Source organism: Oncorhynchus nerka, linkage group LG21, assembly GCF_034236695.1.
Source record: "Oncorhynchus nerka isolate Pitt River linkage group LG21, Oner_Uvic_2.0, whole genome shotgun sequence".
Taxonomy (NCBI): Eukaryota; Metazoa; Chordata; class Actinopteri; order Salmoniformes; family Salmonidae; genus Oncorhynchus; species Oncorhynchus nerka.
In genome coordinates, this window is record NC_088416.1 from 27,422,987 (window position 1) to 27,450,980 (window position 27,994).

The window sequence follows — 27,994 nt, forward strand, 5'->3', positions numbered from 1 at the left end:
CCCTTGAGCAAGACACTTAACCCTAAATGCTCCCTGGGTGTCTCAGGGGGAGTTGGGATATACAAAAACACACATTTCCAATTCACACATGCTCTTTCAAGTTTTTTTTCCAATCACTGTGGCACATTGTTTCAGGTATAAGTTGTTTATTTTCAAAACTCTAAGTACAAACCTCTAACCTGATAACACTTCTAATGCCCCCTATCTTATGTTCAGAACCTTTCATTGTGCATTCATTGGAGTTGAACACATCTTTCACGCTTGAGTCACTCATGCAAAATCTGTTTTTCCGTGAAATACCATGAGAACGTTTAGTTTAGTCATCAATACATCAGGCTCACCATTAAGTCATTTTAACTACCATTTTTAACTAACTAACTAACTAAGATACTTTCTTTTTGAAGTGCTTTTTGAAGTGCTGAATAAAAATAATAGTAATTGTATTGTTAACAAATTATATCAAAAGTACAGTGAATATTGCATTTTGAAAAGCAGATACTCAGATTGAATACGCTTCCAATTTGAAGGAGTGATTTGGTGCAGTGAACAAGTGACTGTGAATTTGTTTGTTGTACTACTCAGTCAATTGAAAATGTACTTAGAGTTTAGATTTTTGTGCTTAGACTGTTGAAAATGTACCACATACTTGTGAAAATTGCACCAACGTGATTGACAAAAACTGTAATACGCACGTATGTGTGAAACAGAACAGAACAAATGATTATTGTTAATATGAACCACTATACCTCATTCAGGATACAGGTCATACCACTAAACAAAGACTAATACTGTACATCGGCTCTAACCTCAATCAAAAATGTCAGAATTCCTAAAGAACACACGGCTTTACTATACAACATTCATACGGTACGATATGACCTTGTCAACAGGCAACCACTGCAGGAGCCTGACAAAGCAACAGCATGTTGGAGCAATGATGGAAGAGCTGCCCTTTTTATACATCATGTTCTGTGTCTTTTGGTGATGATGTCACACAACCTGCCTGGAATGCAGGTGAGAAAAAGACACGACGCATGAATAGGACACATATGTTCCATATGGCTAAACAGAAAATGTAATGTTGCATAGACTTCCTGTCGCGATATCTCAACCAAACATGAGCGGATCTTGAAGACTGGTAGTGGGATGTGTTTGGTTACTAACAGAGGCAGTCACGTGCAAGCAGGCGCAGTGCGATTCGGACAAGTCCCCTCAGTCTGTGTCCCACTGACTGATCCTTCACACATAATAATCTCCATGGCAACCATAGAGGTTGCCCTAGCAACTGCCTCCTCACAGTCAGTCCTGCAGCATGATGTGAGCGAGGGAGGGAGGCGGCTGCTGCTTGGGTGACAATCTCAGAGACTAAGCAGGTGTCTCTGACCTTTTTCAAGGTCAATCCTCTCCTCTCCATTCCTTTCCTCTCCTCTCATCTCATCTGCTCTTCTCTCCTCTCCCTTGTTCTCCCCTCCCCTGTGTTCTCCTCTCTTCTTCCCTCCACTCTTCTCTGCTTCTCCTTATTTCTCTACTCCTCTTCTCTGCTCTACTCCCCTTTCCTCTCTATTTCCTTCTCTCTCTTACTCACCTCTTTTACTACCTTCCCTCCCACTCTCTCAACCTTCCCTCTCACTCTCAACCTTCCCTCCCACTCTCTCAACCTTCCCTCTCACTCTCTCAACCTTCCCTCTCTCACTCACTCATTCCTTCCTACTTCTATTTTTAATTACTCTCTCTCTCATCCCTTATTCCAGTCCAACCAGGTATTAGTGACAGTTCGACGCGGTTAGAACAGTCAGGTCTCTTTCCCTCCGTCAGAAGCCACTACAACAGTCAGATAGATAGATAGATAGATAGATTAGATAGATAGATAGATATATAGATATATAGATAGATCATGATAATGCACCAGGTAGGTACTGTAGACTAGTTAGCCAGTCAAGCCCAGTGACACAGTTATGCTGCAGGATCAATCTCTCTCCATCTCTCTCTCCATCTCTTTACTATATTGAGTCATAATCTGCCAACCAACACAACCCCAGTGCCAGGACACACAGACAGACGCCACACCATGCTACCGTGCTTCCTCATATGGCCCCCTGACTGATGGAACACAAGATGCCGGGATGAAGCTGTGAGAGACGCAAAGGGGCTTCATCAACCCTCTGATAACTGACTAACATATGGACACCCAGGGAAATGTGACATGTATTGTAATAGGCAGGCTCTTCCTGCACTTCCTGTTTTTCACATTACAATAGCAGTTTACAGTAATGCTCTTTGATGACAGCATGGTGAATCAGCTTTCACAACCAACAATCCATTCAATTTCACTTTGTTTATCAAAGTACTGTATATATATATTTTTTGCTAATGGTAATGGTAAGGCTGTTGTTGGACTCTATCTTGTATCAAAACAAGAGTTGTCATATTGCAGCAGATTGCTAAAAACACTGTATGCTTAGAGATGGGGGGAGTGGATACAGCTAGCACATTTGGTTCCTGACTGGTAATAAGTACTTTTTTTGTATTTTTCTTTCTGATAACAGAAGTGAAAATGTTGCCTGTTCTGGGAATGTAAATGTTTAGGTTGCAAGGAGGTTCTGAGAAGGTTTTACTATGGTTCCCTGAAAGTTTTCCTGGGCGTTTTCATTAATCTTCTGAGAACAGAAATGATAGGTTATTTGAAGGTAATTGAATAACGTTCTGAGAACATGTTTCAATAAGACTTTTAATTACACTGCTTAGTTTTGGGTTAAGTGTTTTTAACTGTTTAGAAACAGTTCAAAATTGCACACACATTTATTTTGTTATTGTGGCACGGTGTCTGTGAAATTCTAACCTATGATCTTACACTATGTATACAAAAGTATGTGGACACCCTTTCAAATGAGTGAATTCGGCTATTTCAGCCACATCCGTTGCTGACAGGTATATAAAATCGAGCACACAGCCATGCAATCTCCATAGACAAACATTGACAGTAGAATGGCCTTGCTGAAGAGCTCAGTGACTTTCAATGTGACACCAGAGCTACCCTGGTCAACTATAAGTGCTGTTATTGTGAAAGTGGAAATGTCTAAGAGCAACAACGGCTCAGCTGCAAAATGGTAGGCGACACAAGCTCACAGAACGGGGACTGCCAAGTGCTTAAGCGCGTAACTCGTAAATATCATTGGACTCTGGAGCAGTGGAAACACGTTCTCTGGAGTGATGGATCACGCTTCATCATCTGGTAGTCCAACGGATGAATCTGGTTTTGGCGGATGCCAGGAGAACTTTACCTGCCCAAATGCAAGGTGCCAACTGTAAAGTTTGGTGGAGGAGGAATAATGGTCTGGGGCTGTTTTTCATGGTCGGGTCTAGGCCCCTTAGTTCCAGTGAATGGAAATCTTAACGCTACAGCATACAATGACATTCTAGACAATTCTGTGTTTCCAACTTTGTGCAAACTATTTGGGGAAGGCCCTTTCCTGTTTCAGCATGACAATGCCCCCGTGCACAAAGCGAGGTTCATACAGAAATGGTTTGTTGAGATCGACGTGGAACAACTTGACTGGCCTGCACAGAGCCATGACTTCAACCCAATCGAACACCTTTGGGATTAATTGGAACGCCGACTACGAGCCAGGCCTGCCCGACCTCACTAATGCTCTTGTGGCTGAATGGAAGCATGTCCTCACAGCAATGTTCCAACATCAAGTGGAAAGCCTTCCAGTAAGAGTGGAGGCTGTTATAGCAGCACAGAGGGGACCAACTCCATATTAATGCCCATTATTTTGGAATGAGATGTTCGACGAGCAGGTGTCCACATACTTTTGGTCATGTAGTGTATGTTCTTTATCCATTGAATAAGTCTACTGTGCCACCAGGGTGGTCTATTTTAGTCTATTCAAATAGACCCCATTTCAAAGGAAACAAGCACTCATTAGGATCAGGTGTGGCCAATTACTGGGCGCGGCCAACACACCTGAACACACTTAACAAGAGAGAGGATAGAGAGAGTTTTGTTGACGCTTTGAACGGAATGTATGTATTTTTAAATAACATTTGCAGAACATTCTTTGAACGTTACTAATGTTTTCTTGTGTTTTTTATGTTAAGTTTTCTTAATGTTTTGAGGACATGAATTTAAATTTAACCATGAGGAAACCTGTAGAAAACATTATGCTGAAGTACAGAAATTCCCACGTTGTTTCTTAACGTACTCTGAACTATTTGAGAATATTCCCCATGTTAAACCAGTTGGAGAACGTTCCTACAACATTACCAACATTTTTATTAAATCTAACCATGTTTGAACTTTTAGGACATTTTTGTGCTGAGAATGTTCCAAAGCCAAGCAACTGTTCTGCAACATTCCCACAAAGTTGTGGGTAGGTTGTATGCAAAATAACCATAAGACAACCACACTCTCACCAAGCTCTAAGAAACATACGGTTCTGAGAACGTTAAGTACTAGCTGGGTAAGATGTTGCTGTATGTATCTCAGTAAAGCACAGACAAGACAATGGTTCACGAACCTGTGTGCGTGTGTGTGTGTGTGTGTGTGTGTGTGTGTGTGTGTGTGTGTGTGTGTGTGTGTGTGTGTGTGTGTGTGTGTGTGTGTGTGTGTGTGTGTGTGTGTGTGTGTGTCTCGAGGATGGAGATGGACATCTTGTGATAAAGCAGGCTACCTGCTGTAACAATAAGACAATAAAGATTTTCTTAATAGGAATTTCTGTACGATTTTAAGGGAATATTGTCTTTGGTTTGAATGGAGGAAATGAGTCCCTAAGGTGAACAGTTTTGAGTTTCTATCTTCAGGTTGAAGTGTACTGCAGCTGAGGTTTAGTGCGCCCAGCACCACAGGCAGCATGACGACACATTACAGGGGGAGTTTAGGGTTAATAAACTCTGAAAACTCAATGCCTTTTCCCCTTCAGTGCCCACATGCATAAATAATGCATAGAATATGAAAACAGAGTTGCTGAGGGAAAATATAAACACACAGTCTCTCAACATGCATCCTGTTATGCCTGTCATCTTTAGGTCATCTCCTCCCTGTCCCAACTGGTCCCTGCAATCCTCACAGCTAAAACGCACACAACTGACATGGTTCTCTTTTCAACATGAAACTTCAACGGCTTAACAAAATCACACCTACTAAGTAGAATGGACAGATAACAGCCTAAATAATGCACAGAACAGCAAGGGTGGAAAAACAGTTAATCAAAACAGCTATACAAGATGGCTGCCTGTCTGTCTGGCCTGGTTCCCTTCCCCTCCCAGCCCTACTAGCCCTACCTGGTCCCACCATCCGATGAGCCAGGGTCTCGAGCAGGTCTCACAGAACAGGTCTACTAGAGGTGTCCTGCGCTCCGCTGCCATCCCAGACCCTTCCAGAACCCCTCCGGCAGCCGCACCTAGGTCCAGCTCCAGGTCTGGCCCTCCTCCCCTCCCCTGCAGCTGGCTGTAGCTGGTGGAAGAGCGGGGCAGCCGGTAGCCACCTGGCACGGGCGAGGGGCAAGGGGACGGCGAGGCGGGGTCAATGGACTCTACCACGCCCATACTTAGGGTGACGGGGGGCGAGGGGCGCTTGCCCAGACAGGAGGACCGGTAGTGGAGCGGGCTGGGGGTGGGGGCGCTGCAGGTGTCCCAGCAGCATGAGGAGGGATTCGTCGTCAGCGTGTGGGCAGCGTGTAGGCCGCAGCCGGCCAGGCCGGGACACTCCAGAGCGACAGCTTCCCCCCGCCGAGGGTGGTGGGGGGGGGGGGGGGAGAAGGACAGGGTCCACTGGTGCTCACAGTCCGTCCCTACATGCAGTTCTCCTGGAAGCAGGCCACCCACCCAGTGCGTCCAGATATGGGCCCCAGTGTGAGGACGGTCCACAGTTGAGGGTGCCCCGCAAACGGCAGGCCAGGAGCCCCCTGGATCCCCAAGCTCCAGAGACTACATCTCATCCCAGCTGGTGAGCAGAACTGACCCAAATCAAACAGCAGAGTGGGGAGAGGGGGAGGATAGGATGGGAGAAGATGGAGAGTGAGAGGGGGACCGTCTGAAGGGCAAAGAGAGGCAATGGAGGAGGAGAGGGAAGAGAGAAAAGCCAAGATGTTGTAATGAAAGATAGGTCAGACAGACTGACAGATGGAGATAAAAGAGGACAGAGGAGCTTAGAAGGATGGAGGGATGGAAAGACGGTGACGACAGGGTGGGAAAGATGACCGTAGTATTGAGCGATGGGACAGAGGAAGAGGACAGAGAGTAACAGAGAGAGAGCGGCCGACAAATGGCAATGGAGAGAGAAAGAGAAGGAAGGAGAGACAGAGAGAGAGAAATAGGGAGCCAGGCCTGTGATGTTGCTAGCAGACGGGTGGTCAGGCTACAGAATCACAGCGGAGCTCTCGGTGTGGGGAAAAAACAGGCTCTCTCCTCGTCTCCCTGCGTTGCGTCTACTCTGCAAAGTACCCCTCCCCCACAGCGCACCGGATCCAGGGGCCGGGCCCAGTCGTCTCCTGCTGCATCAGCCCCGTATGTGCCTCAGTGATGATCCCAACACACACACAGTCCACAGTCCTCCTCCCAGTAGCTTCCCCCGCAGTATCCCAGTCACTCCATCGTGTCTCCCTGGGCTGGTTAAATTATGTCTGAGGTTGAAACTAATCCAAGAGCTTCAGGCTTCCCTTATTTTTCCTTCCTCTTCCCTTCCTCCGCCGTAGCAAAGCCCTGCTGCCTCCTGTAGCGCCGTCTCGCTGGATGCTGTAGACAGCCCTTGCAAGCTAATCAGCCAGACAGCATGCACTTGTGTGTGTGTGTGTGTGTGTGTGTGTGTGTGTGTGTGTGTGTGTGTGTGTGTGTGTGTGTGTGTGTGTGTGTGTGTGTGTGTGTGTGTGTGTGTGTGTGTGCGTGCGTGCAGCCTGAATGCGCATGTGCTGCAGACAGCATGTACGCCTGTCGGAAATGTGTGTGTGAGAGAGAGCAAGTACGAGGGAGGGTGTTCATATGTGTGTGTGCATGTTGGTGTGGTTTTGTGTGTATGTGTCTTTATGGCGCCTGTCTGCTCTTAAAGACCACAGCATTCTCTCTGCTTCTCTGTCAGCCAGGAGCACACACACACGCACGCACGCATGCACACACACACACACACACACTCCCCCCTCTCTCACTCCATCTTTCGCTCTCTTGCCCTCTGTCTGTGTCTCAAACACAGGCATCCTTACACACATACAAATCCAAACTGCTGTCTTTTGCATTCTGAAACAGTTGCAACATGCTACATTCCCCTCAGGGTGACAAGAAAAACAAGAATACCACACTGTCTCTTTTAGACACAACACTGTTGAAGGAACCTTGCCTCTTTTTCATTGGTCGCTTCCCAGACCACAAGCCTTGTGGTCAGAGTGGTGAGCCAATGAGTAAAAGGGAAGGGCAGACCCTGTTGTTCGATAGCAACCAAGGTTACAGCAGAGACATCAGCATCAGGACCCCTCCTCCCTCTTCTCCTGTGCTCTGTGTCTTCCCTTCCCAGCCACAGACCCTCACCCTCCCCTCCCCTTCTCACTCTCTCTCTCTCTCTCTCGCTCTCTCTCCCCGTCTCTCTCTCTCCATCCTACATTTTAAGCGGAACATCTTGCTGCAGCTCATGCATTCATGTGCACAAATACACATCCGCTACAAACACAGACTCTAAACTGCAGTATACAGTATACACATATCACCCATACCTTTGTACATATAGAGCATCTGACAAATCTTTTGGGCATTCTGTGTACATGCACACATACACTCCCTTCGGCCTCAAAAGGAAAATACACAAATCCCAAACATCACTGGGACTAACAGCTCCTGCGAGCCACAAGACTGTGATAGCCCACTGAGCTAAAAGCTAGACATTATCCTGGGGAGCTAACCCAAGTCATCACATGTCAGACAAGGTTACTCATCACGAGAGTGTGGCTGACCGATCCACCTCTGTTACATTAGCTTGGCCAGTCCACAGTCCACATTCAGTTCCGCTAAATACGAACAAGGCTCCCAGACATTAATGAAACATACAGCATGGGAGACTGATAATAGTATTGATATTTAGTTATGCACAGTTGGACTAAGAAACACAAATATGTTGAGGTTGTGGTAGAGGGTATAGGAGAGGGCCACGGATAGATGAAGAGGTGTAGTGTAGGGTTGTGGTGTGTGTAGGGTAGTGGCAGTGGTGGTGTAGGGTAGCAGTAGTTGTGGTGTAGGGTAGTGGTAGTTGTGGTGTAGGGTAGTGGTAGTGGTGGTGTCGGGTAGTTGTGGTGGTGTAGGGTAGTGGTAGTGGTGGTGTAGTGTAGTGTTAGTGGTGGTGGTAGTGTATGTAATGGTAGTGGGGTGGTAGTGGTAGGGTAGTGGTAATGGTTGTGGTGTGTGTAGGGTAGTGGCAGTGGTAGTCTAGGGTAGTGGTAGTGGTGGTGGTAGTGTAGGGTAGTGGTAGTGTAGGATAGGGGTAGTGGTAGTGTATGGTAGTGGTAATTGTGGTGTAAACTAGTGGTAGTGGTGGTGATGGTGGTGGTGGTGGTGGTGGTAGTGTAAAGTAGTGGTAATTGTGGTGTAAACTAGTGGTAGTGGTGGTGTAGGGTAGTGGTAGTGGTGGTGGTAGAGGTAGTGGTGGTGGTAGTGGTGGTGCAGGGTAGTGATAGTGGTGGTGTAGGATAGTGGTAGTGGTGGTGTTTGGTAGTGGTAGTGGTGGTGTAGGGTAGTGGTGGTGTAGGGTAGTGGTGGTGGTAAAGGTAGTGGTAGTGTAGTGTAGTGGTAGTGGTGGTGGTAGTGTAGGGTAGTGGTAGTGGTAGAGGTAGTGGTAGTGGTAGAGGTAGTGGTAGTGCAGGGTAGTGGTAGTGCTAGTGGTAGTGGTAGTGGTAGTGTAGGGTAGTGGTAGTGCTAGTGGTAGTGGTAGTGTAGGGTAGTGGTAGTGGTAGTGGTAGTGGAAGTGGTAGTGGTAGTGGTAGTGTAGGGTAGTGGTGGTGTGTGCTAGTGGTAGTGGTGGTGGTAGTGGTAGTGGCAGTGTAGGGTAGTGGTAGTGATAGAGGTAGTGCTGGTGTAGGGTAGTGGTAGTGGTAGAGGTAGTGGTAGTGTAGGGGTAGTGGTGGTGTAGGGTAGTGGTAGTGGTAGAGGTAGTGGAGTGTAGGGTAGTGGTAGTGGTGGTGTAGGGTAGTGGTAGTGGTGGTGTAGGGTAGTGGTAGTGGTAGTGGTGGTGTAGGGTAGTGGTGGTGTAGGGTAGTGGTAGTGGTGGTGTAGGGTAGTGGTTGTGGTGGTGTAGGGTAGTGTTGGTGGTAGAGGTAGTGGTGGTGTTGGGTAGTGGTAGTGTAAGGTTGTGGTAGTGTGGGCTAGTGGTTGTGTAGGGTAGTGGTAGTGGTGGTGGTGGTTTAGGGTAGTGGTAGTGTAGGGTAGTGGTAGTGGTAGTGTAAGGTTGTGGTGGTGTAGGGTAGTTGTAGTGGTAGTGTAAGGTTGTGGTGGTGTAGGGTAGTGGTAGTGGTGGTGGTAGTGGTTGTGTATGGTAGTGGTAGTATCTGTGTAGGGTACTGGTAGTGGTAGTGTAGGGTAGTGGTAGTGGTGGTACGGGATAGTGGTAGTAGTAGTGGTGGTGGTGGTAATGGTGGTGTAGGGTAGTGGTAGTAGTGGTGGTAGTGGTTGTGTAGGGTAGTGGTAGTAGTAGTGGTGGTGGTGGTAGTGGTGGTGTAAGGTAGTGGTAGTAGTAGTGTTGGTGGTAGTGGTTGTGTAGGGTAGTGGTAGTAGCTGTGTAGGGTGCTGGTAGTGGTAGTGGTAGTGGTGGTGGTGGTAGTGGTGGTGTAGGGTAATGGTAGTGGTTGTGTAAGGTAGTGGTAGTAGTAGTGGTGGAAGTGGTGGTGGTGTAGTGGTAGTGGTTGTGTAGGGTAGTGGTAGTGGTAGTAGTAGTGGTGGTGGTAGTTATTGTGTAGGGTAGTGGTAGTAGCTGTGTAGGGTACTGGTAGTGGTAGTGGGAGTGGTAGTGTAGGGTAGTGGTAGTAGTAGTGGTGGTGGTGGTAATGGTGGTGTAGGGTAGTGGTAGTGGTAGTGGTTGTGTAGGGTAGTGGTAGTAGTAGTGTAGGGTAGTGGTAGTGGTGGTACGGATTAGTGGTAGTGGTAGTAGTAGTGGTGGTGGTAATGGTGGTGTAGGGTAGTCGTAGTAGTAGTGGTGGTGGTAGTGGTTGTGTAGGGTAGTGATAGTAGTAGTGGTGGTGTAGGTTAGTGGTAGTGGTGGTGTAGGGTAGTGGTAGTGGTGGTGTAGGGTAGTGGTGGTGTAGGGTAGTGGTAGTGGTGGTGTAGGGTAGTGGTGGTGTAGGGTAGTGGTGGTGTAGGGTAGTGGTAGTGGTGGTGTAGGGTAGTGTTGGTGGTAGAGGTAGTGGTGGTGTTGGGTAGTGGTAGTGTAAGGTTGTGGTAGTGTGGGCTAGTGGTTGTGTAGGGTAGTGGTAGTGGTGGTGGTGGTGTAGGGTAGAGGTAGTGGTAGTGTAGGGTAGTGAAAGTGGTAGGGTAAGGTTGTGGTGGTGTAGGGTAGTGGTAGTGTAAGGTTGTGGTGGTGTAGGGTAGTGGTAGTGGTGGTGTTTGTGGTTGTGTATGGTAGTGGTAGTGTCTGTGTAGGGTACTGGTAGTGGTAGTGTAGGGTAGTGGTAGTGGTGGTACGGTATAGTGGTAGTGGTAGTAGTAGTGGTGGTGGTAATGGCGGTGTAGGGTAGTGGTAGTAGTAGTGGTGGTAGTAGTGGTTGTGTAGGGTAGTGATAGTAGTAGTGGTGGTGGTGGTAGTGGTGGTGTAGGTTAGTGGTAGTGGTGGTGTAAGGTAGTGGTAGTAGTAGTGGTGGTGGTAGTGGTAGTGTAGGGTAGTGGTAGTAGCTGTGTAGGGTGCTGGTAGTGGTATTGGTGGTAGTGGTGGTGTAGGGTAGTGGTAGGGGTTGTGTAAGGTAGTGGTAGTAGTAGTGGTGGTAGTGGTGGTGGTGTAGGGTAGTGGTAGTGGTTGTGCAATGTAGTGGTAGTAGTAGTGGTGGTAGTGGTGGTGGTGTAGGGTAGTGGTAGTGGTTGTGTAGGGTAGTGGTAGTAGTAGTGGTGGTGGTAGTGCTTGTGTAGGGTAGTGGTAGGAGCTGTGTAGGGTACGGGATAGTGGTAGTGGTTGTAGTAGTGGTGGTGGTAGTGCTTGTGTAGGGTAGTGGTAGTAGCTGTGTAGGGTAGTGGTAGTGGTAGTGGGAGTGGTAGTGTAGGGTAATGGTAGTGGTAGTGGTGGTGGTAGTGGTTGTGTAGGGTAGTGGTAGTAGTAGTGTTGGTGGTGGTAGTGGTGGTGGTGGTAGTGGTGGTGTAAGGTAGTGGTAGTAGTAGTGTTGGTGGTAGTGGTTGTGTAGGGTAGTGGTAGTAGCTGTGTAGGGTGCTGGTAGTGGTAGTGGTGGTGGTGGTAGTGGTGGTGTAGGGTAGTGGTAGTGGTTGTGTAAGGTAGTGGTAGTAGTAGTGGGGGTAGTGGTGGTGGTGTAGGGTAGTGGTAGTGGTTGTGTAGGGTAGTGGTAGTGGTAGTAGTAGTGGTGGTGGTAGTTCTTGTGTAGGGTAGTGGGAGTGGTAGTGTAGGGTAGTGGTAGTGGTGGTATGGGATATTGGTAGTGATGGTAGTGGTGGTGTAGGGTAGTGGTTGTGTAGGGTAGTGGTAGTAGTAGTGGTAGTGGTAGTGGTGGTGTTGGGTAGTGGTGGTGTAGGGTAGTGGTGGTGGTAAAGGTAGTGTAGTGTAGTGGTAGTGGTGGTGGTAGTGTAGGGTAGTGGTAGTGTAGGGTAGTGGTAGTGGTAGAGGTAGAGGTAGTGTAGGATAGTGGTAGTTTAGGGTCGTGGTAGAGGTAGTGGTAGTTTAGGGTCGTGGTAGTGGTAGTGGTAGTGTAGGGTAGTGGTAGTGGAAGTGGTAGTGGTAGTGGTAGTGTAGGGTAGTGGTAGTGGTAGTGGTGGTGTGTGCTAGTGGTAGTGGTGGTGGTAGTGGTAGTGGTAGTGTAGGGTAGTGGTAGTGGTAGAGGTAGTGGTAGTGTAGGGTAGTGGTAATGGTGGTGTAGGGTAGTGGTAGTGGTGATGGTAGTGGTGGTGTAGGGTAGTGGTAGAGGTAGTGGAGTGTAGGGTAGTGGTAGTGGTGGTGTAGGGTAGTGGTAGTGGTGGTGTAGGGTAGTGGTAGTGGTGGTGTAGGGTAGTGGTGGTGTAGGGTAGTGGTAGTGGTGGTGTAGGGTAGTGGAGGTTTAGGGTAGTGGTAGTGGTGGTGTAGGGTAGTGTTGGTGGTAGATGTAGTGGTGGTGTTGGGTAGTGGTAGTGGAAGGTTGTGGTAGTGTGGGCTAGTGGTTGTGTAGGGTAGTGGTAGTGGTGGTGGTGGTGTAGGGTAGAGGTAGTGGTAGTTTTGGGTAGTGGTAGTGGTGGTATGGGATATTGGTAGTGATGGTAGTGGTGGTGTAGGGTAGTGGTGGTGGTAAAGATAGTGGTAGTGTAGTGTAGTGGTAGTGGTGGTGGTAGTGTAGGGTAGTGGTAGTGTAGGGTAGTGGTAGTGGTAGTGGTAGAGGTAGTGTAGGATAGTGGTAGTGTAGGGTCGTGGTAGAGGTAGTGGTAGTTTAGGGTCGTGGTAGTGGTAGTGGTAGTGGTAGTGGTAGTGTAGGGTAGTGGTAGTGGTAGTGGTGGTGTGTGCTAGTGGTAGTGGTGGTGGTAGTGGTAGTGGTAGTGTAGGGTAGTGGTAGTGGTAGAGGTAGTGTAGGGTAGTGGTAATGGTGGTGTAGGGTAGTGGTAGTGGTGATGGTAGTGGTGGTGTAGGGTAGTGGTAGAGGTAGTGGAGTGTAGGGTAGTGGTAGTGGTGGTGTAGGGTAGTGGTAGTGGTGGTGTAGGGTAGTGGTGGTGTAGGGTAGTGGTAGTGGTGGTGTAGGGTAGTGGGTGTTTAGGGTAGTGGTAGTGGTGGTGTAGGGTAGTGTTGGTGGTAGAGGTAGTGGTGGTGTTGGGTAGTGGTAGTGGAAGGTTGTGGTAGTGTGGGCTAGTGGTTGTGTAGGGTAGTGGTAGTGGTGGTGGTGATGTAGGGTAGAGGTAGTGGTAGTGTTGGGTAGTGGTAGTGGTAGTGTAAGGTTGTGGTGGTGTAGGATAGTGGTAGTGGTAGTGTAAGGTTGTGGTGGTGTAGGGTAGTGGTAGTGGTTGTGTATGGTAGTGGTAGTATCTGTGTAGGGTACTGGTAGTGGTAGTGTAGGGTAGTGGTAGTGGTGGTACGGTATAGTGGTAGTGGTAGTAGTAGTGGTGGTGGTAATGGTGATGTAGGGTAGTCGTAGAAGTAGTGGTGGTGGTAGTGGTTGTGTAGGGTAGTGATAGTAGTAGTGGTGGTGGTGGTAGTGGTGGTGTAGGGTAGTGGTAGTGGTGGTGTAGGGTAGTGGTGGTGTAGGGTAGTGGTAGTGGTGGTGTAGGGTGGTGGTGGTGTAGGGTAGTGGTAGTGGTGGTGTAGGGTAGTGGTGGTTTAGGGTAGTGGTAGTGGTGGTGTAGGGTAGTGTTGGTGGTAGTGTAAGGTTGTGGTAGTGTGGGCTAGTGGTTGTGTAGGGTAGTGGTAGTGGTGGTGGTGGTGTAGGGTAGAGATAGTGGTAGTGTAGGGTAGTGATAGTGGTAGTGTAAGGTTGTGGTGGTGTAGGGTAGTGGTAGTGGTAGTGGTGGTGTAGGGTAGTGGTAGTGGTGGTGTAGGGTAGTGGTGGTGTAGGGTAGTGGTAGTGGTGGTGTAGGGTAGTGGAGGTTTAGGGTAGTGGTAGTGGTGGTGTAGGGTAGTGTTGGTGGTAGATGTAGTGGTGGTGTTGGGTAGTGGTAGTGGAAGGTTGTGGTAGTGTGGGCTAGTGGTTGTGTAGGGTAGTGGTAGTGGTGGTGGTGGTGTAGGGTAGAGGTAGTGGTAGTTTTGGGTAGTGGTAGTGGTGGTATGGGATATTGGGAGTGATGGTAGTGGTGGTGTAGGGTAGTGGTGGTGGTAAAGATAGTGGTAGTGTAGTGTAGTGGTAGTGGTGGTGGTAGTGTAGGGTAGTGGTAGTGTAGGGTAGTGGTAGTGGTAGTGGTAGAGGTAGTGTAGGATAGTGGTAGTGTAGGGTCGTGGTAGAGGTAGTGGTAGTTTAGGGTCGTGGTAGTGGTAGTGGTAGTGGTAGTGTAGGGTAGTGGTAGTGGTGGTGTGTGCTAGTGGTAGTGGTGGTGGTAGTGGTAGTGGTAGTGTAGGGTAGTGGTAGTGGTAGAGGTAGTGTAGGGTAGTGGTAATGGTGGTGTAGGGTAGTGGTAGTGGTGATGGTAGTGGTGGTGTAGGGTAGTGGTAGAGGTAGTGGGTGTAGGGTAGTGGTAGTGGTGGTGTAGGGTAGTGGTAGTGGTGGTGTAGGGTAGTGGTGGTGTAGGGTAGTGGTAGTGGTGGTGTAGGGTAGTGGGTGTTTAGGGTAGTGGTAGTGGTGGTGTAGGGTAGTGTTGGTGGTAGAGGTAGTGGTGGTGTTGGGTAGTGGTAGTGGAAGGTTGTGGTAGTGTGGGCTAGTGGTTGTGTAGGGTAGTGGTAGTGGTGGTGGTGATGTAGGGTAGAGGTAGTGGTAGTGTTGGGTAGTGGTAGTGGTAGTGTAAGGTTGTGGTGGTGTAGGATAGTGGTAGTGGTAGTGTAAGGTTGTGGTGGTGTAGGGTAGTGGTAGTGGTTGTGTATGGTAGTGGTAGTATCTGTGTAGGGTACTGGTAGTGGTAGTGTAGGGTAGTGGTAGTGGTGGTACGGTATAGTGGTAGTGGTAGTAGTAGTGGTGGTGGTAATGGTGGTGTAGGGTAGTCGTAGAAGTAGTGGTGGTGGTAGTGGTTGTGTAGGGTAGTGATAGTAGTAGTGGTGGTGGTGGTAGTGGTGGTGTAGGGTAGTGGTAGTGGTGGTGTAGGGTAGTGGTGGTGTAGGGTAGTGGTAGTGGTGGTGTAGGGTGGTGGTGGTGTAGGGTAGTGGTAGTGGTGGTGTAGGGTAGTGGTGGTTTAGGGTAGTGGTAGTGGTGGTGTAGGGTAGTGTTGGTGGTAGTGTAAGGTTGTGGTAGTGTGGGCTAGTGGTTGTGTAGGGTAGTGGTAGTGGTGGTGGTGGTGTAGGGTAGAGATAGTGGTAGTGTAGGGTAGTGATAGTGGTAGTGTAAGGTTGTGGTGTTGTAGGGTAGTGGTAGTGGTAGTGTAAGGTTGTGGTGGTGTAGGGTAATGGTAGTGGTGGTGGTAGTGGTTGTGTATGGTAGTGGTAGTATCTGTGTAGGGTACTGGTAGTGGTAGCTTAGGGTAGTGGTAGTAGTAGTGGTGGTGGTAGTGGTTGTGTAGGGTAGTGATAGTAGTAGTGGTGGTGGTGGTAGTGGTGGTGTAGGTTAGTGGTAGTGGTAGTAGTAGTGGTGGTGGTAGTGGTTGTGTAGGGTAGTGGTAGTAGTAGTGGTAGTAGTAGTGGTTGTGTAGGGTAGTGATAGTAGTAGTGGTGGTGGTGGTAGTGGTGTTGTAGGTTAGTGGTAGTGGTGGTGTAAGGTAGTGGTTGTGTAGGGTAGTGATAGTAGTAGTGGTGGTGGTAATGGTGGTGTAGGGTAGTGGTAGTAGTAGTGGTGGTGGTAGTGGTTGTGTAGGGTAGTGGTAGGAGCTGTGTAGGGTACGGGATAGTGGTAGTGGTTGTAGTAGTGGTGGTGGTAGTGCTTGTGTAGGGTAGTGGTAGTAGCTGTGTAGGGTAGTGGTAGTGGTAGTGGGAGTGGTAGTGTAGGGTAATGGTAGTGGTAGTGGTGGTGGTAGTGGTTGTGTAGGGTAGTGGTAGTAGTAGTGGTGGTGGTGGTAGTGGTGGTGGTGGTAGTAGTAGTGGTGGTAGTGGTAGTGGTGGTGGTGGTAGTGGTGGTGTAGGGTAGTGGTAGTGGTTGTGTAAGGTAGTGGTAGTAGTAGTGGGGGTAGTGGTGGTGGTGTAGGGTAGTGGTAGTGGTTGTGTAGGGTAGTGGTAGTGGTAGTAGTAGTGGTGGTGGTAGTTCTTGTGTAGGGTAGTGGGAGTGGTAGTGTAGGGTAGTGGTAGTGGTGGTATGGGATATTGGTAGTGATGGTAGTGGTGGTGTAGGGTAGTGGTTGTGTAGGGTAGTGGTAGTAGTAGTGGTAGTGGTAGTGGTGGTGTTGGGTAGTGGTGGTGTAGGGTAGTGGTGGTGGTAAAGGTAGTGTAGTGTAGTGGTAGTGGTGGTGGTAGTGTAGGGTAGTGGTAGTGTAGGGTAGTGGTAGTGGTAGTGGTAGAGGTAGAGGTAGTGTAGGATAGTGGTAGTTTAGGGTCGTGGTAGAGGTAGTGGTAGTTTAGGGTCGTGGTAGTGGTAGTGGTAGTGGTAGTGGTAGTGTAGGGTAGTGGTAGTGGAAGTGGTAGTGGTAGTGGTAGTGTAGGGTAGTGGTAGTGGTAGTGGTGGTGTGTGCTAGTGGTAGTGGTGGTGGTAGTGGTAGTGGTAGTGTAGGGTAGTGGTAGTGGTAGAGGTAGTGGTAGTGTAGGGTCGTGGTAATGGTGGTGTAGGGTAGTGGTAGTGGTGATGGTAGTGGTGGTGTAGGGTAGTGGTAGAGGTAGTGGAGTGTAGGGTAGTGGTAGTGGTGGTGTAGGGTAGTGGTAGTGGTGGTGTAGGGTAGTGGTAGTGGTGGTGTAGGGTAGTGGTGGTGTAGGGTAGTGGTAGTGGTGGTGTAGGGTAGTGGAGGTTTAGGGTAGTGGTAGTGGTGGTGTAGGGTAGTGTTGGTGGTAGATGTAGTGGTGGTGTTGGGTAGTGGTAGTGGAAGGTTGTGGTAGTGTGGGCTAGTGGTTGTGTAGGGTAGTGGTAGTGGTGGTGGTGGTGTAGGGTAGAGGTAGTGGTAGTTTTGGGTAGTGGTAGTGGTGGTATGGGATATTGGTAGTGATGGTAGTGGTGGTGTAGGGTAGTGGTGGTGGTAAAGATAGTGGTAGTGTAGTGTAGTGGTAGTGGTGGTGTAGGGTAGTGGAGGTTTAGGGTAGTGGTAGTGGTGGTGTAGGGTAGTGGTAGTGGTAGAGGTAGTGGTAGTGTAGGGTAGTGGTAATGGTGGTGTAGGGTAGTGGTAGTGGTGATGGTAGTGGTGGTGTAGGGTAGTGGTAGAGGTAGTGGAGTGTAGGGTAGTGGTAGTGGTGGTGTAGGGTAGTGGTAGTGGTGGTGTAGGGTAGTGGTAGTGGTGGTGTAGGGTAGTGTTGGTGGTAGATGTAGTGGTGGTGTTGGGTAGTGGTAGTGGAAGGTTGTGGTAGTGTGGGCTAGTGGTTGTGTAGGGTAGTGGTAGTGGTGGTGATGGTGTAGGGTAGAGGTAGTGGTAGTTTTGGGTAGTGGTAGTGGTGGTATGGGATATTGGTAGTGATGGTAGTGGTGGTGTAGGGTAGTGGTGGTGGTAAAGATAGTGGTAGTGTAGTGTAGTGGTAGTGGTGGTGGTAGTGTAGGGTAGTGGTAGTGTAGGGTAGTGGTAGTGGTAGTGGTAGAGGTAGTGTAGGATAGTGGTAGTGTAGGGTCGTGGTAGAGGTAGTGGTAGTTTAGGGTCGTGGTAGTGGTAGTGGTAGTGGTAGTGGTAGTGGTAGTGTAGGGTAGTGGTAGTGGTAGTGGTGGTGTGTGCTAGTGGTAGTGGTGGTGGTAGTGGTAGTGGTAGTGTAGGGTAGTGGTAGTGGTAGAGGTAGTGTAGGGTAGTGGTAATGGTGGTGTAGGGTAGTGGTAGTGGTGATGGTAGTGGTGGTGTAGGGTAGTGGTAGAGGTAGTGGAGTGTAGGGTAGTGGTAGTGGTGGTGTAGGGTAGTGGTAGTGGTGGTGTAGGGTAGTGGTGGTGTAGGGTAGTGGTAGTGGTGGTGTAGGGTAGCGGGTGTTTAGGGTAGTGGTAGTGGTGGTGTAGGGTAGTGTTGGTGGTAGAGGTAGTGGTGGTGTTGGGTAGTGGTAGTGGAAGGTTGTGGTAGTGTGGGCTAGTGGTTGTGTAGGGTAGTGGTAGTGGTGGTGGTGATGTAGGGTAGAGGTAGTGGTAGTGTTGGGTAGTGGTAGTGGTAGTGTAAGGTTGTGGTGGTGTAGGATAGTGGTAGTGGTAGTGTAAGGTTGTGGTGGTGTAGGGTAGTGGTAGTGGTTGTGTATGGTAGTGGTAGTATCTGTGTAGGGTACTGGTAGTGGTAGTGTAGGGTAGTGGTAGTGGTGGTACGGTATAGTGGTAGTGGTAGTAGTAGTGGTGGTGGTAGTGGTTGTGTAGGGTAGTGATAGTAGTAGTGGTGGTGGTGGTAGTGGTGGTGTAGGGTAGTGGTAGTGGTGGTGTAGGGTAGTGGTGGTGTAGGGTAGTGGTGGTTTAGGGTAGTGGTAGTGGTGGTGTAGGGTAGTGTTGGTGGTAGAGGTAGTGGTGGTGTTGGGTAGTGGTAGTGGTAGTGTAAGGTTGTGGTAGTGTGGGCTAGTGGTTGTGTAGGGTAGTGGTAGTGGTGGTGGTGGTGGGGGTAGAGATAGTGGTAGTGTAGGGTAGTGATAGTGGTAGTGTAAGGTTGTGGTGGTGTAGGGTAGTGGTAGTGGTAGTGTAAGGTTGTGGTGGTGTAGGGTAATGGTAGTGGTGGTGGTAGTGGTTGTGTATGGTAGTGGTAGTATCTGTGTAGGGTACTGGTAGTGGTAGCTTAGGGTAGTGGTAGTAGTAGTGGTGGTGGTAGTGGTTGTGTAGGGTAGTGATAGTAGTAGTGGTGGTGGTGGTAGTGGTGGTGTAGGTTAGTGGTAGTGGTAGTAGTAGTGGTGGTGGTAGTGGTTGTGTAGGGTAGTGGTAGTAGTAGTGGTAGTAGTAGTGGTTGTGTAGGGTAGTGATAGTAGTAGTGGTGGTGGTGGTAGTGGTGGTGTAGGTTAGTGGTAGTGGTGGTGTAAGGTAGTGGTTGTGTAGGGTAGTGATAGTAGTAGTGGTGGTGGTAATGGTGGTGTAGGGTAGTGGTAGTAGTAGTGGTGGTGGTAGTGGTTGTGTAGGGTAGTGATAGTAGTAGTGGTGGTGGTGGTGTAGGTTAGTGGTAGTGGTGGTGTAAGGTAGTGGTAGTAGTAGTGGTGGTTGTAGTGGTTGTGTAGTGTAGTGGTAGTAGCTGTGTAGGGTGCTGGTAGTGGTATTGGTGGTAGTGGTGGTGTAGGGTAGTGGTAGTGGTTGTGTAAGGTAGTGGTAGTAGTAGTGGTGGTAGTGGTGGTGGTGTAGGGTAGTGGTAGTGGTTGTGCAATGTAGTGGTAGTAGTAGTGGTGGTAGTGGTGGTGGTGTAGGGTAGTGGTAGTGGTGGTGGTGTAGGGTAGTGGTAGTGGTTGTGTAGGGTAGTGGTAGTAGTAGTGGTGGTGGTAGTGCTTGTGTAGGGTAGTGGTAGGAGCTGTGTAGGGTACTGGTAGTGGTAGTGGTAGTGTAGGGTAGTGGTAGTAGTAGTGGTGGTGGTAGTGGTTGTGTAGGGTAGAGGTAGTAGCTGTGTAGGGTGCTGGTAGTGGTAGTGGTGGTGGTGGTAGTGGTGGTGTAGGGTAGTGGTAGTGGTTGTGTAAGGTAGTGGTAGTAGTAGTGGTGGTAGTGGTGGTGGTGTAGGATAGCTGTAGTGGTTGTGTAGGGCAGTGGTTGTAGTAGTGGTGGTGGTAGTGCTTGTGTAGGGTAGTGGTAGTAGCTGTGTAGGGTAGTGGTAGTAGCTGTGTAGGGTAGTGGTTGTGTAAGGTAGTGGTAGTAGTAGTGGTGGTAGTGGTGGTGGTGTAGGATAGTGGTAGTGGTTGTGTAGGGCAGTGGTAGTAGTAGTGGTGGTGGTAGTGCTTGTGTAGGGTAGTGGTAGTATCTGTGTAGGGTACTGGTAGTGGTAGTGGTAGTGGTAGTGTAGAGTAGTGGTAGTGATGGTACGGGCTAGTGGTAGTGGTTGTAGTAGTGGTGGTGGTAGTGCTTGTGTAGGGTAGTGGTAGTAGCTGTGTAGGATAGTGGTAGTGGTAGTGGTAGTGTAGAGTAGTGGTAGTGATCGTACGGGCTAGTGGTAGTGATGGTGTAGGGTAATGGAAGTGGTATTGGTAGTGGTAGTGTAGAGTAGTGGTAGTGATGGTACGGGCTAGTGGTAGTGGTTGTAGCAGTGGTAGTGGTAGTGCTTGTGTAGGGTAGTGGTAGTAGCTGTGTAGGGTATTGGTAGTGGTAGTGGTAGTGGTAGTGTAGAGTAGTGGTAGTGATGGTACGGGCTAGTGGTAGTGGTTGTAGTAGTGGTGGTGGTAGTGCTTGTGTAGGGTAGTGGTAGTAGCTGTGTAGGATAGTGGTAGTGGTAGTGGTAGTGTAGAGTAGTGGTAGTGATCGTACGGGCTAGTGGTAGTGATGGTGTAGGGTAATGGAAGTGGTATTGGTAGTGGTAGTGTAGAGTAGTGGTAGTGATGGTACGGGATAGTGGTAGTGGTTGTAGTAGTGGTAGTGGTAGTATAGAGTAGTGGTAGTGATGGTACGGGATAGTGGTAGTGATTGTGTAGGGTAATGGAAGTGGTAGTGGTAGTGGTAGTGTAGAGTAGTGGTAGTGATGGTACGGGATAGTGGTAGTGGTTGTAGTAGTGGTAGTGGTAGTGTAGAGTAGTGGTAGTGATGGTACGGGCTAGTGGAAGTGGTTGTAGTAGTGGTAGTGGTAGTATAGAGTAGTGGTAGTGATGGTACGGGATAGTGGTAGTGATGGTGTAGGGTAATGGAAGTGGTAGTGGTAGTGGTAGTGTAGAGTAGTGGTAGTGATGGTACGGGCTAGTGGAAGTGGTTGTAGTAGTGGTAGTGGTAGTGGTTGTGTAGGGTAGTAGTAGTGGTAGTGGTAGTGATGGTGTAGGGTAGTGGTAGTAGCTGTGTAGGGTATTGGTAATGGTAGTGGTTGTAGTAGTGGTAGTGGTTGTGTAGAGTAGTCGTAGTAGTAGTGGTGGTGGTAGTGGTTGTGTAGGGTAGTGATAGTAGTAGTGGTGGTGGTGGTGTAGGTTAGTGGTAGTGGTGGTGTAGGGTAGTGGTAGTGGTAGTGTAGAGTAGTGGTAGTGATGGTACGGCCTAGTGGTAGTGATGATGTAGGGTATTGGTAGTAGTAGTGGTAGTGGTAGTGTAGAGTAGTGATGGTACGGACTAGTGGTAGTGATGGTGTAGGGTATTAGTAGTGGTAGTGGTAGTGTAGAGTAGTGGTAGTATTGGTACGGACTAGTGGTAGTAATGGTGTAGGGTATTAGTAGTGGTAGTGGTAGTGTAGAGTAGTGGTAGTGATGGTACGGCCTAGTGGTAGTGATGGTGTAGGGTATTAGTAGTGGTAGTGGTAGTGTAGAGTAGTGGTTGTGATGGTACGGACTAGTGGTAGTGATGGTGTAGGGTATTAGTAGTGGTAGTGGTAGTGTAGACTAGTGGTAGTGATGGTACGGACTAGTGGTAGTGATGGTGTAGGGTATTAGTAGTGGTAGTGTAGTGTAGACTAGTGGTAGTGATGGTACGGACTAGTGGTAGTGATGATGTAGGGTATTAGTAGTGGTAGTGTAGACTAGTGGTAGTGATGGTACGGACTAGTGGTAGTGATGGTTTAGGGTATTAGTAGTGGTAGTGGTAGTATAGAGTAGTGGTAGTGATGGTACGGACTAGTGGTAGTGATGATGTAGGGTAATGGAAGTGGTAGAAGTGGTAATACCTTGTTGGAGGCCATGTCACCGACACTGCGGTGGGTCTGGATGGTCTCCAGCTGGTCCAGACACCAGTCTAACTCAGCCAGAGTCTCCCTTGCCATCTGCTGGTACGTCTCATCTACACACATACACAGGAGAGAAGAGGGTGGCATTAATGTGCTGTATGTATTATTATAACCGGTATGATCTCAGCATTGATATAATATAATGTATCATAATATAATGGTCTGTGTAACGGTCATATTCTCTGCATCTGTGTGTTCTCTTGAACTGTATCAGTCAAATTGCTACATTTGTCATTTCTTAGAATTGTTCAGTTGAGACTCCAGATTGACACTTATTATTCAAATCATCTGCAGAATTAAATGCAGCCTATCGGTATCCATTATTGAGAAAGCCACAGGCCATGGTGCTGCAAATTCTTCTATTAATATCGGTGCATTTCTTTATGAGTTTTTGGAAGCTTGAGTGCACACTACCAAAAACACTGTGAGTTGTGTGGGAGAGTGTTCCCAATCAGTAGACTAAAGTTCATTTTAGCAGGAAACCTACCAGAGAGTGTTGCCTGGGGAACAGTGGGTTGGCTTGTCACTGGTGACCTCCTGTGGACAAATAGATCATTACATTATCATAGGAAATGATAAAGCGTGCTCTCTAGTGGACTCTAAGAACATTACGGTTGTATTGGGCATGAATTGTGTAGCGTAACAACATAACACTGGAAATAGATAAGCAAACATATTTAACCTCATCTGTATTATGGACAATAACATTTGTGAGGAATCATAAACTATTTGCATAGATCTGTATCGCAGTCTTTTGAAATATTGTTGTGGCCAACAATATTAAAAACAATGCCTCCTTTAAGCGAGGCTCTCTCAGCTCTCAGCTGTCTCTTTTTCTACATGGAGGTTCAACTTGCAGTCTAGTGAGGGAGGTTTCTGTTTGGAGCTGAGAGCATCATGCTCACTAATTATAGCTCTAGATAATTCCATGTTGCATTGTTACTGCTCATATTGACGTACTGCTAAAAAGCCTGCCAACTCATGCTCTGCCTGTTTCTTGCATTACAAAGGAGGATATATTTAGCATTATTGACCACTTCTATCCTTGTGAATAACCAGTCAGTCAGGTAGTCAGGCCGTCAGTCTGTCTGTCAGTCTGTCAGGTAGTCAGCCAGTCAGGCAGTCTTTCAGTCAGTCTTTCAGACTTCCACTGGGGACATGATGATCTCAGCAGAACACGATAAAGACACAACGTGAGGAGAGTATTGCCACATTATACCCTACTGATATGACACAGTTCTGACAAAATAGAAGGAAGAAATGTGATATTTACTAAAACTACATATGAAGAGTTTAATTCAAAAACAGTAAATATCCATTTTCAGAAATGTTGGTAAATTAACTGTTATTGTTTAACGAAATAATGAACAGATTGGTGTTTTTTCACTATCTAATCATGGCATTGGCTTGTTCAATGACAGACATGTATTTGTTTAAATCGATCACTTGGTCGTTTCATTTCAGAAAGACAAATAATAATGTATTTTCTTTGCAAAATGCTGTATATCCGCCTCATTCTCAGAGAAATAAGGGAGTACTGTTAGGTTTTGCACAGTCAAATGTAACAAATAACTACCCGTTTTTATAACGAAATGTACTAATGATACATTTCTGACATCAATATAATAAAAAATAACTATTATAATAAATTCAATACAGTAATATGATATGATTTGATTTGATTTGATTTGATATCTGTATATAAAACACTTACATTTGACATTTGAGTCATTTGGCAGGTGCTCTTATACACAGCGACTTATATAGTAAGTGCATTCATCTTAAGATACAGTAGCTAGGTGAGACAACCACATATCAGAGTCAAATATACAGGACACAAAGATTCCATTCCAGCTAAACAATGGATATATAGCGTTTTGCAAAAAAAACACATTTTCATACACATCTAAAATCTAATTCCAGAAAACATCTTGAGAACAGTAATATTTTACACACACGTGAAGGTACGAACAATTAATCATTCCTGGTGAAAAAAACACACGTGAAAAATGGGTTGATATAGTGTTTTGGAAATAAACTCTTCATATTCCAGTGAGAATAAGGACTGCACAGGTCCAGTGGGAACATATCATTCATGCTGCGATAGAGAAGAGAGATGTTGCCACATTAACAGGGGTTGAAAGGGTGACGTGGCTGACGAGATGCTACTGACTTGTTAGTGGGTGTCGTGACATTGGCGAGGATGGTGAAGTTGCTTCTTACAGTTCGTAGACTGGCCAACACCTGGGGGATGGACGGACGGTGGGGGGTGGGGGCGGTGGGGAGAGGGGCAGAGAGCAGAGCGAGACAAATTCACTACATACTCAGTTTGGCCGCTTTCAAGTTCTTTACGGCATTGTTCTATCTTTCGGCAGGAAGGGTGACGTGTACGTCACTTCATCAGCAAACTGCAGAGCTGGTGCTTACCTGAGCAAAAGGGGTGACTATGAGATCTTCTGCATGCCTGTAGAAAGAGAGATAGAAAATGAACAGAGGAAGGAGATGACAGTAAGGTCAGCAGGATAGATGGAGAGTTATCGCTGAGGTGTAACCTCTATGACAGTTTACATTAACACATACGGGATATGTCTGTGAACCAATGGTATCCATAGCCCTATCTGAATCTAAACCAAATATTTTTGGTTCTGACCAAAAAGCATCTTCCTGAAATGGAAGCAGACCAAGACAAATTACACAGCTGTGAAGCGAAAGATATTTTAGTATGAACATTAGCATAATACTGCCATAATCATAATAATCATAAATGCCAAGTCGGCTGATTGTGATTGTATAGTGAGTAATGTATGGTGTTGCAGCAATCTGGAATGTCAGTGAGGCTACTTTCACTCAGAGGGGTTTTAACCATGTGGATTAGCCAAGGTGGTTTTGATGGCATGTGATGAACACAGGAAGTGGAGGTTGTAAGGGGTACATACTCACCAAACCAGGGTTCAATTAGCACTATACATGATCTGGGCTTGATTGAGTTTGCCTGGCGCAATGGAACCAATGGAATAGTCTTCTAAGTTGAAACCCCCGCCCAGGTTTGATACTCACCCCTCACTGTTGATGGAGGAGTTGCGTGACATGTTCTTGGGGGACATGTCATAGTCGGAGTCTGATCGGTACAGGAAGGACTCCCTGCGCTCCCCGCGACTCCTGCACCCCTCTGTGGTAAAGGAGGGGTGCAGCCCCAGCACAGGACTCGCCTGCGAATCCATGGGGCTGCGGCCGGGTGAAGGACCATTCTCTGAGTCAAAACTGAAAGACAAAGTGAGAGAGACAGGAAAGTTGTCTGGATCAATGCTTCATTAAAGGCATTTCCCTGTGTTTTATATATATTTACACACTAAGAGGTTGGAATAAATCTGTGAATTTGTAAAAAGTGATGATAATGCCCTTTTAGTGTAAGAGTTGTTTAAAAAGACAGCCTGAAATTGCTTGTGTGAGGAGTCTGGATTTCCTGCTTATTGTCTCCTGATTCCATGAAACCTCCAACCTCGATTTTGGGAAAACCAGTGAATATATTGAATGTTCCCGGAATTTAGCAACCATAGGTGGGAAGAAGTTTTGGCCTGCCTGGTGACATCACCAGATGGTAAATTAGGTAACAGACCAATAAGAAAGAGAGTTCCAAACCTCTCTGCCAATAACACCTAGTATTCCCCTCCCCACTCAGATCACTCCTAGGCAGACAGTCCTAGCAACATTCTTGCTTGAGAAATTGCTAAGTAGCTATTTTTGTATGTTTTTGACCATTTTAACTTAAAACAATCTCACCAAGGTACTTATTTTTACCCATGAATGAATTGATATTGAGATATTTAAAACAATATATATGGGGGATTGGAGATGATGCAGACAATTACTTTGATGGAAGCTACAATTCATCTGCAATATTAAAGCTGATCTACATATATACACCATACCAATCTAGCGTTACAGACAACCACATGACCGCAAACACAAGATTAGGAATAATCTCAAAGAGAACCAGTCAAACAGAAGCTTAGTGAGAGTTTAGCCAAAGTGTACACAGAAACATACTTCTTAGGTTTAGAGGGTGATTTCTCTTTTTTGAACCATGAATGTCTCTACAGCTTCATCAAAAATGAAAAGCACATCATGGAGGGAGATATTGTGAAGCCACACACACACACACGCGCAAGCACACACACACATGCGCAAGCACACACACACACACACACACACACGTGCAAGCACACACACACACACACACACGTGCAAGCACACACACACACGCGCGCGCAAGCGCACACACACACACACACACACACACACACACACACACACACACACACACACACACACACACACACACACCAGAGGGCCTATTAACTGTGGCTACTTGAACCCCATGAATACCTGAGAGGAAGGTGAGACTGAGACGACAGTCTGCGCTCTATACTGCGGTTGAGCTTCATACGGCGGAAAAACACGGAATTCCCGTGTCCCCGAGTGTGGTCGTGATCAGGGGACACAGGTGAGTTAGCGGAGGTGACGTAGGGAGAGGTGGGGGTCAGGCTGGGCGTGGTCAACCCCTCGGGGGTCTCCCACAGATTCATCTGTCGTGTCAGCTTCCTCTGACTCATCTCTGGAAGCTCTGGGCACGACGGAGAGGACTGACGGAAGAAACCACCATCCCTCTCTCCCTCTTCTTCTCTCTCTCTCTCTCTCTCTCTCTCTCTCTCTCTCTCTCTCTCTCTCTCTCTTCTTCTCTCTCCCTCTTCTTCTTCTCTCTCTCTCTCTCCCTCTTCTCTCTCTCTCTCTCTCTCTCTCTCTCTCTCTCCCTCTTCTTCTCTCTCTCTCTCTCTTCTTCTCTCTCTCTCTCTCTTTCCCTCTTCTCTGTCTATCAAACGTTGTCTGCTACTGCCAACACTTCAAGCTCCCAATCGGTCTGTCAGTCACTCTCCCTCCTACGCCCCCACCCCCACACCCCAGGCCCCCCGCCTTGTTCCACGGTTCAGTAGCAGAGCTCACATCCCAGACAAAGAGAGTTCTCCTGCACACACCAGCACAAAATCCTGCCAGTCAGAAAGCCCTTGATAACAGACCCTAATCCTATAGTTTTATTCCTGGTCCCAGTCCTCAGAGTCCATGTTCAGTTGAAGTCGTCGAGCTTTGATCCTGAAGCCCTGGAGTACTGCTGCATTTGCTCACGTCCTTTGTTCACCTCCACACCACTTTGTTCCCTGTTTCTCAGCAGCTTGTTTCTTCCTGTGTAGGTTTGTTTTTGTTTATTCTGTCACTGAAGGGCGTCAGTGCAGCTGTAACCCACAGCCTCTCTCTCAGCTATCAGCTATCTGAACAGGGCCACTCTCAGGGGAGGGCTTCTGATATTTCACTAGCTCAGCTCTCACTCTCTATCGCTCTGTCTGAGTCCATATACTTTTCCTGTGTGTCCTCCTCCTGCCTCTCTGTCCTTGTTCTCCCCGACCAGGCCCCTCAGGGACACTGTGGCTGCCACTCTGCCCTGGCGTCTGCCCAATGTTTCACTCACACCCACACCACCTGGAGGACACACCGACGCTGGTCGGTCCGCTGCTCCGTTTCCTTTCTTTCTCTCTCCTTTTCTTCGCTTTCTCAGCCTGTTTTTTTCTCCTTTACTTTCTTCACCTCCCCCTGCTTCAAGCGTGTGCTCTGTTTCTCTCTCCTTATCTCCCTGCTCACCGTTTCTCTAGCAGCAACAGACCACTGGCAGTAGCGCGAGAGAGAGAGAGAGAGAGAGAGAGAGAGAGAAAGTGGATGAGGATGGAGAAAGGAGTCAAGGAGAAAAAGGAGGGAAGGGCAGAGGAGAAGAGAAGGAGGAGTGACTCATGGCCTGTGGAACTGTTTTCAAGAGCATGCATGATTTGTTTCCAAAACATTCTTTTTTAACATCAACAGCCAAGCCAACAGCCAAGCTTCTTGACCTTTGCAGTACACAGAAAAACATGGGCCTACTGACCAAGTACAGAGCTACTACACAAACAGACCCCTACTCCGAGAAAATCGTTGTGTTGTTTCTGACAAAAAGAAGAGACACAAGAGAAGAGTTTATCTGCATGTATGCATGAACACGTGTGTATGTGCATGTGTACAACAGTGAGTTTGTGTGTATCTGTTTGTTTTTTCATGCTAATGTGAATCTTGTGTTATCCATTTCTTTGTTTTTGCAGCAGCAGCCGAGGTAAATCCCGGTGCATGAATTCTACATACCACTAGGCTGACTAGACAAGGCAGATAGCAGCACAAAGACTATCCACAGAGCAGAACACTACAGAGATGAGATGCCTTGTCAACCACCCATTTCCCCCTCCTCTCTCTCTCTCCTCCCACACTGTCACTGTCTGCTGTCTTTCAAGACCCTTCCTTTCCC

At 47.7% G+C, this 27,994-nt stretch overlaps 1 protein-coding gene across 1 annotated transcript in view; it reads right to left on the reverse strand.

Moving 5' to 3' along the window:
• LOC135559470 (3',5'-cyclic-AMP phosphodiesterase 4B-like) overlaps positions 1–27,295 on the reverse strand; it is a 37,868-nt gene extending 10,573 nt beyond the window's left edge. Inside the window, exons 1-6 of the mRNA XM_065006497.1 lie at positions 26,002–27,295; positions 24,673–24,876; positions 24,043–24,079; positions 23,789–23,859; positions 22,103–22,152; positions 21,556–21,668 (exon numbers count right to left, since the gene is read on the reverse strand). Coding sequence (XP_064862569.1) covers positions 21,556–21,668; positions 22,103–22,152; positions 23,789–23,859; positions 24,043–24,079; positions 24,673–24,876; positions 26,002–26,228 — 702 coding nt within the window. The 5' untranslated portion in view covers positions 26,229–27,295. The remainder of the gene's footprint in view (positions 1–21,555; positions 21,669–22,102; positions 22,153–23,788; positions 23,860–24,042; positions 24,080–24,672; positions 24,877–26,001) is intronic.
• Positions 27,296–27,994: the final 699 nt, after the last annotated feature.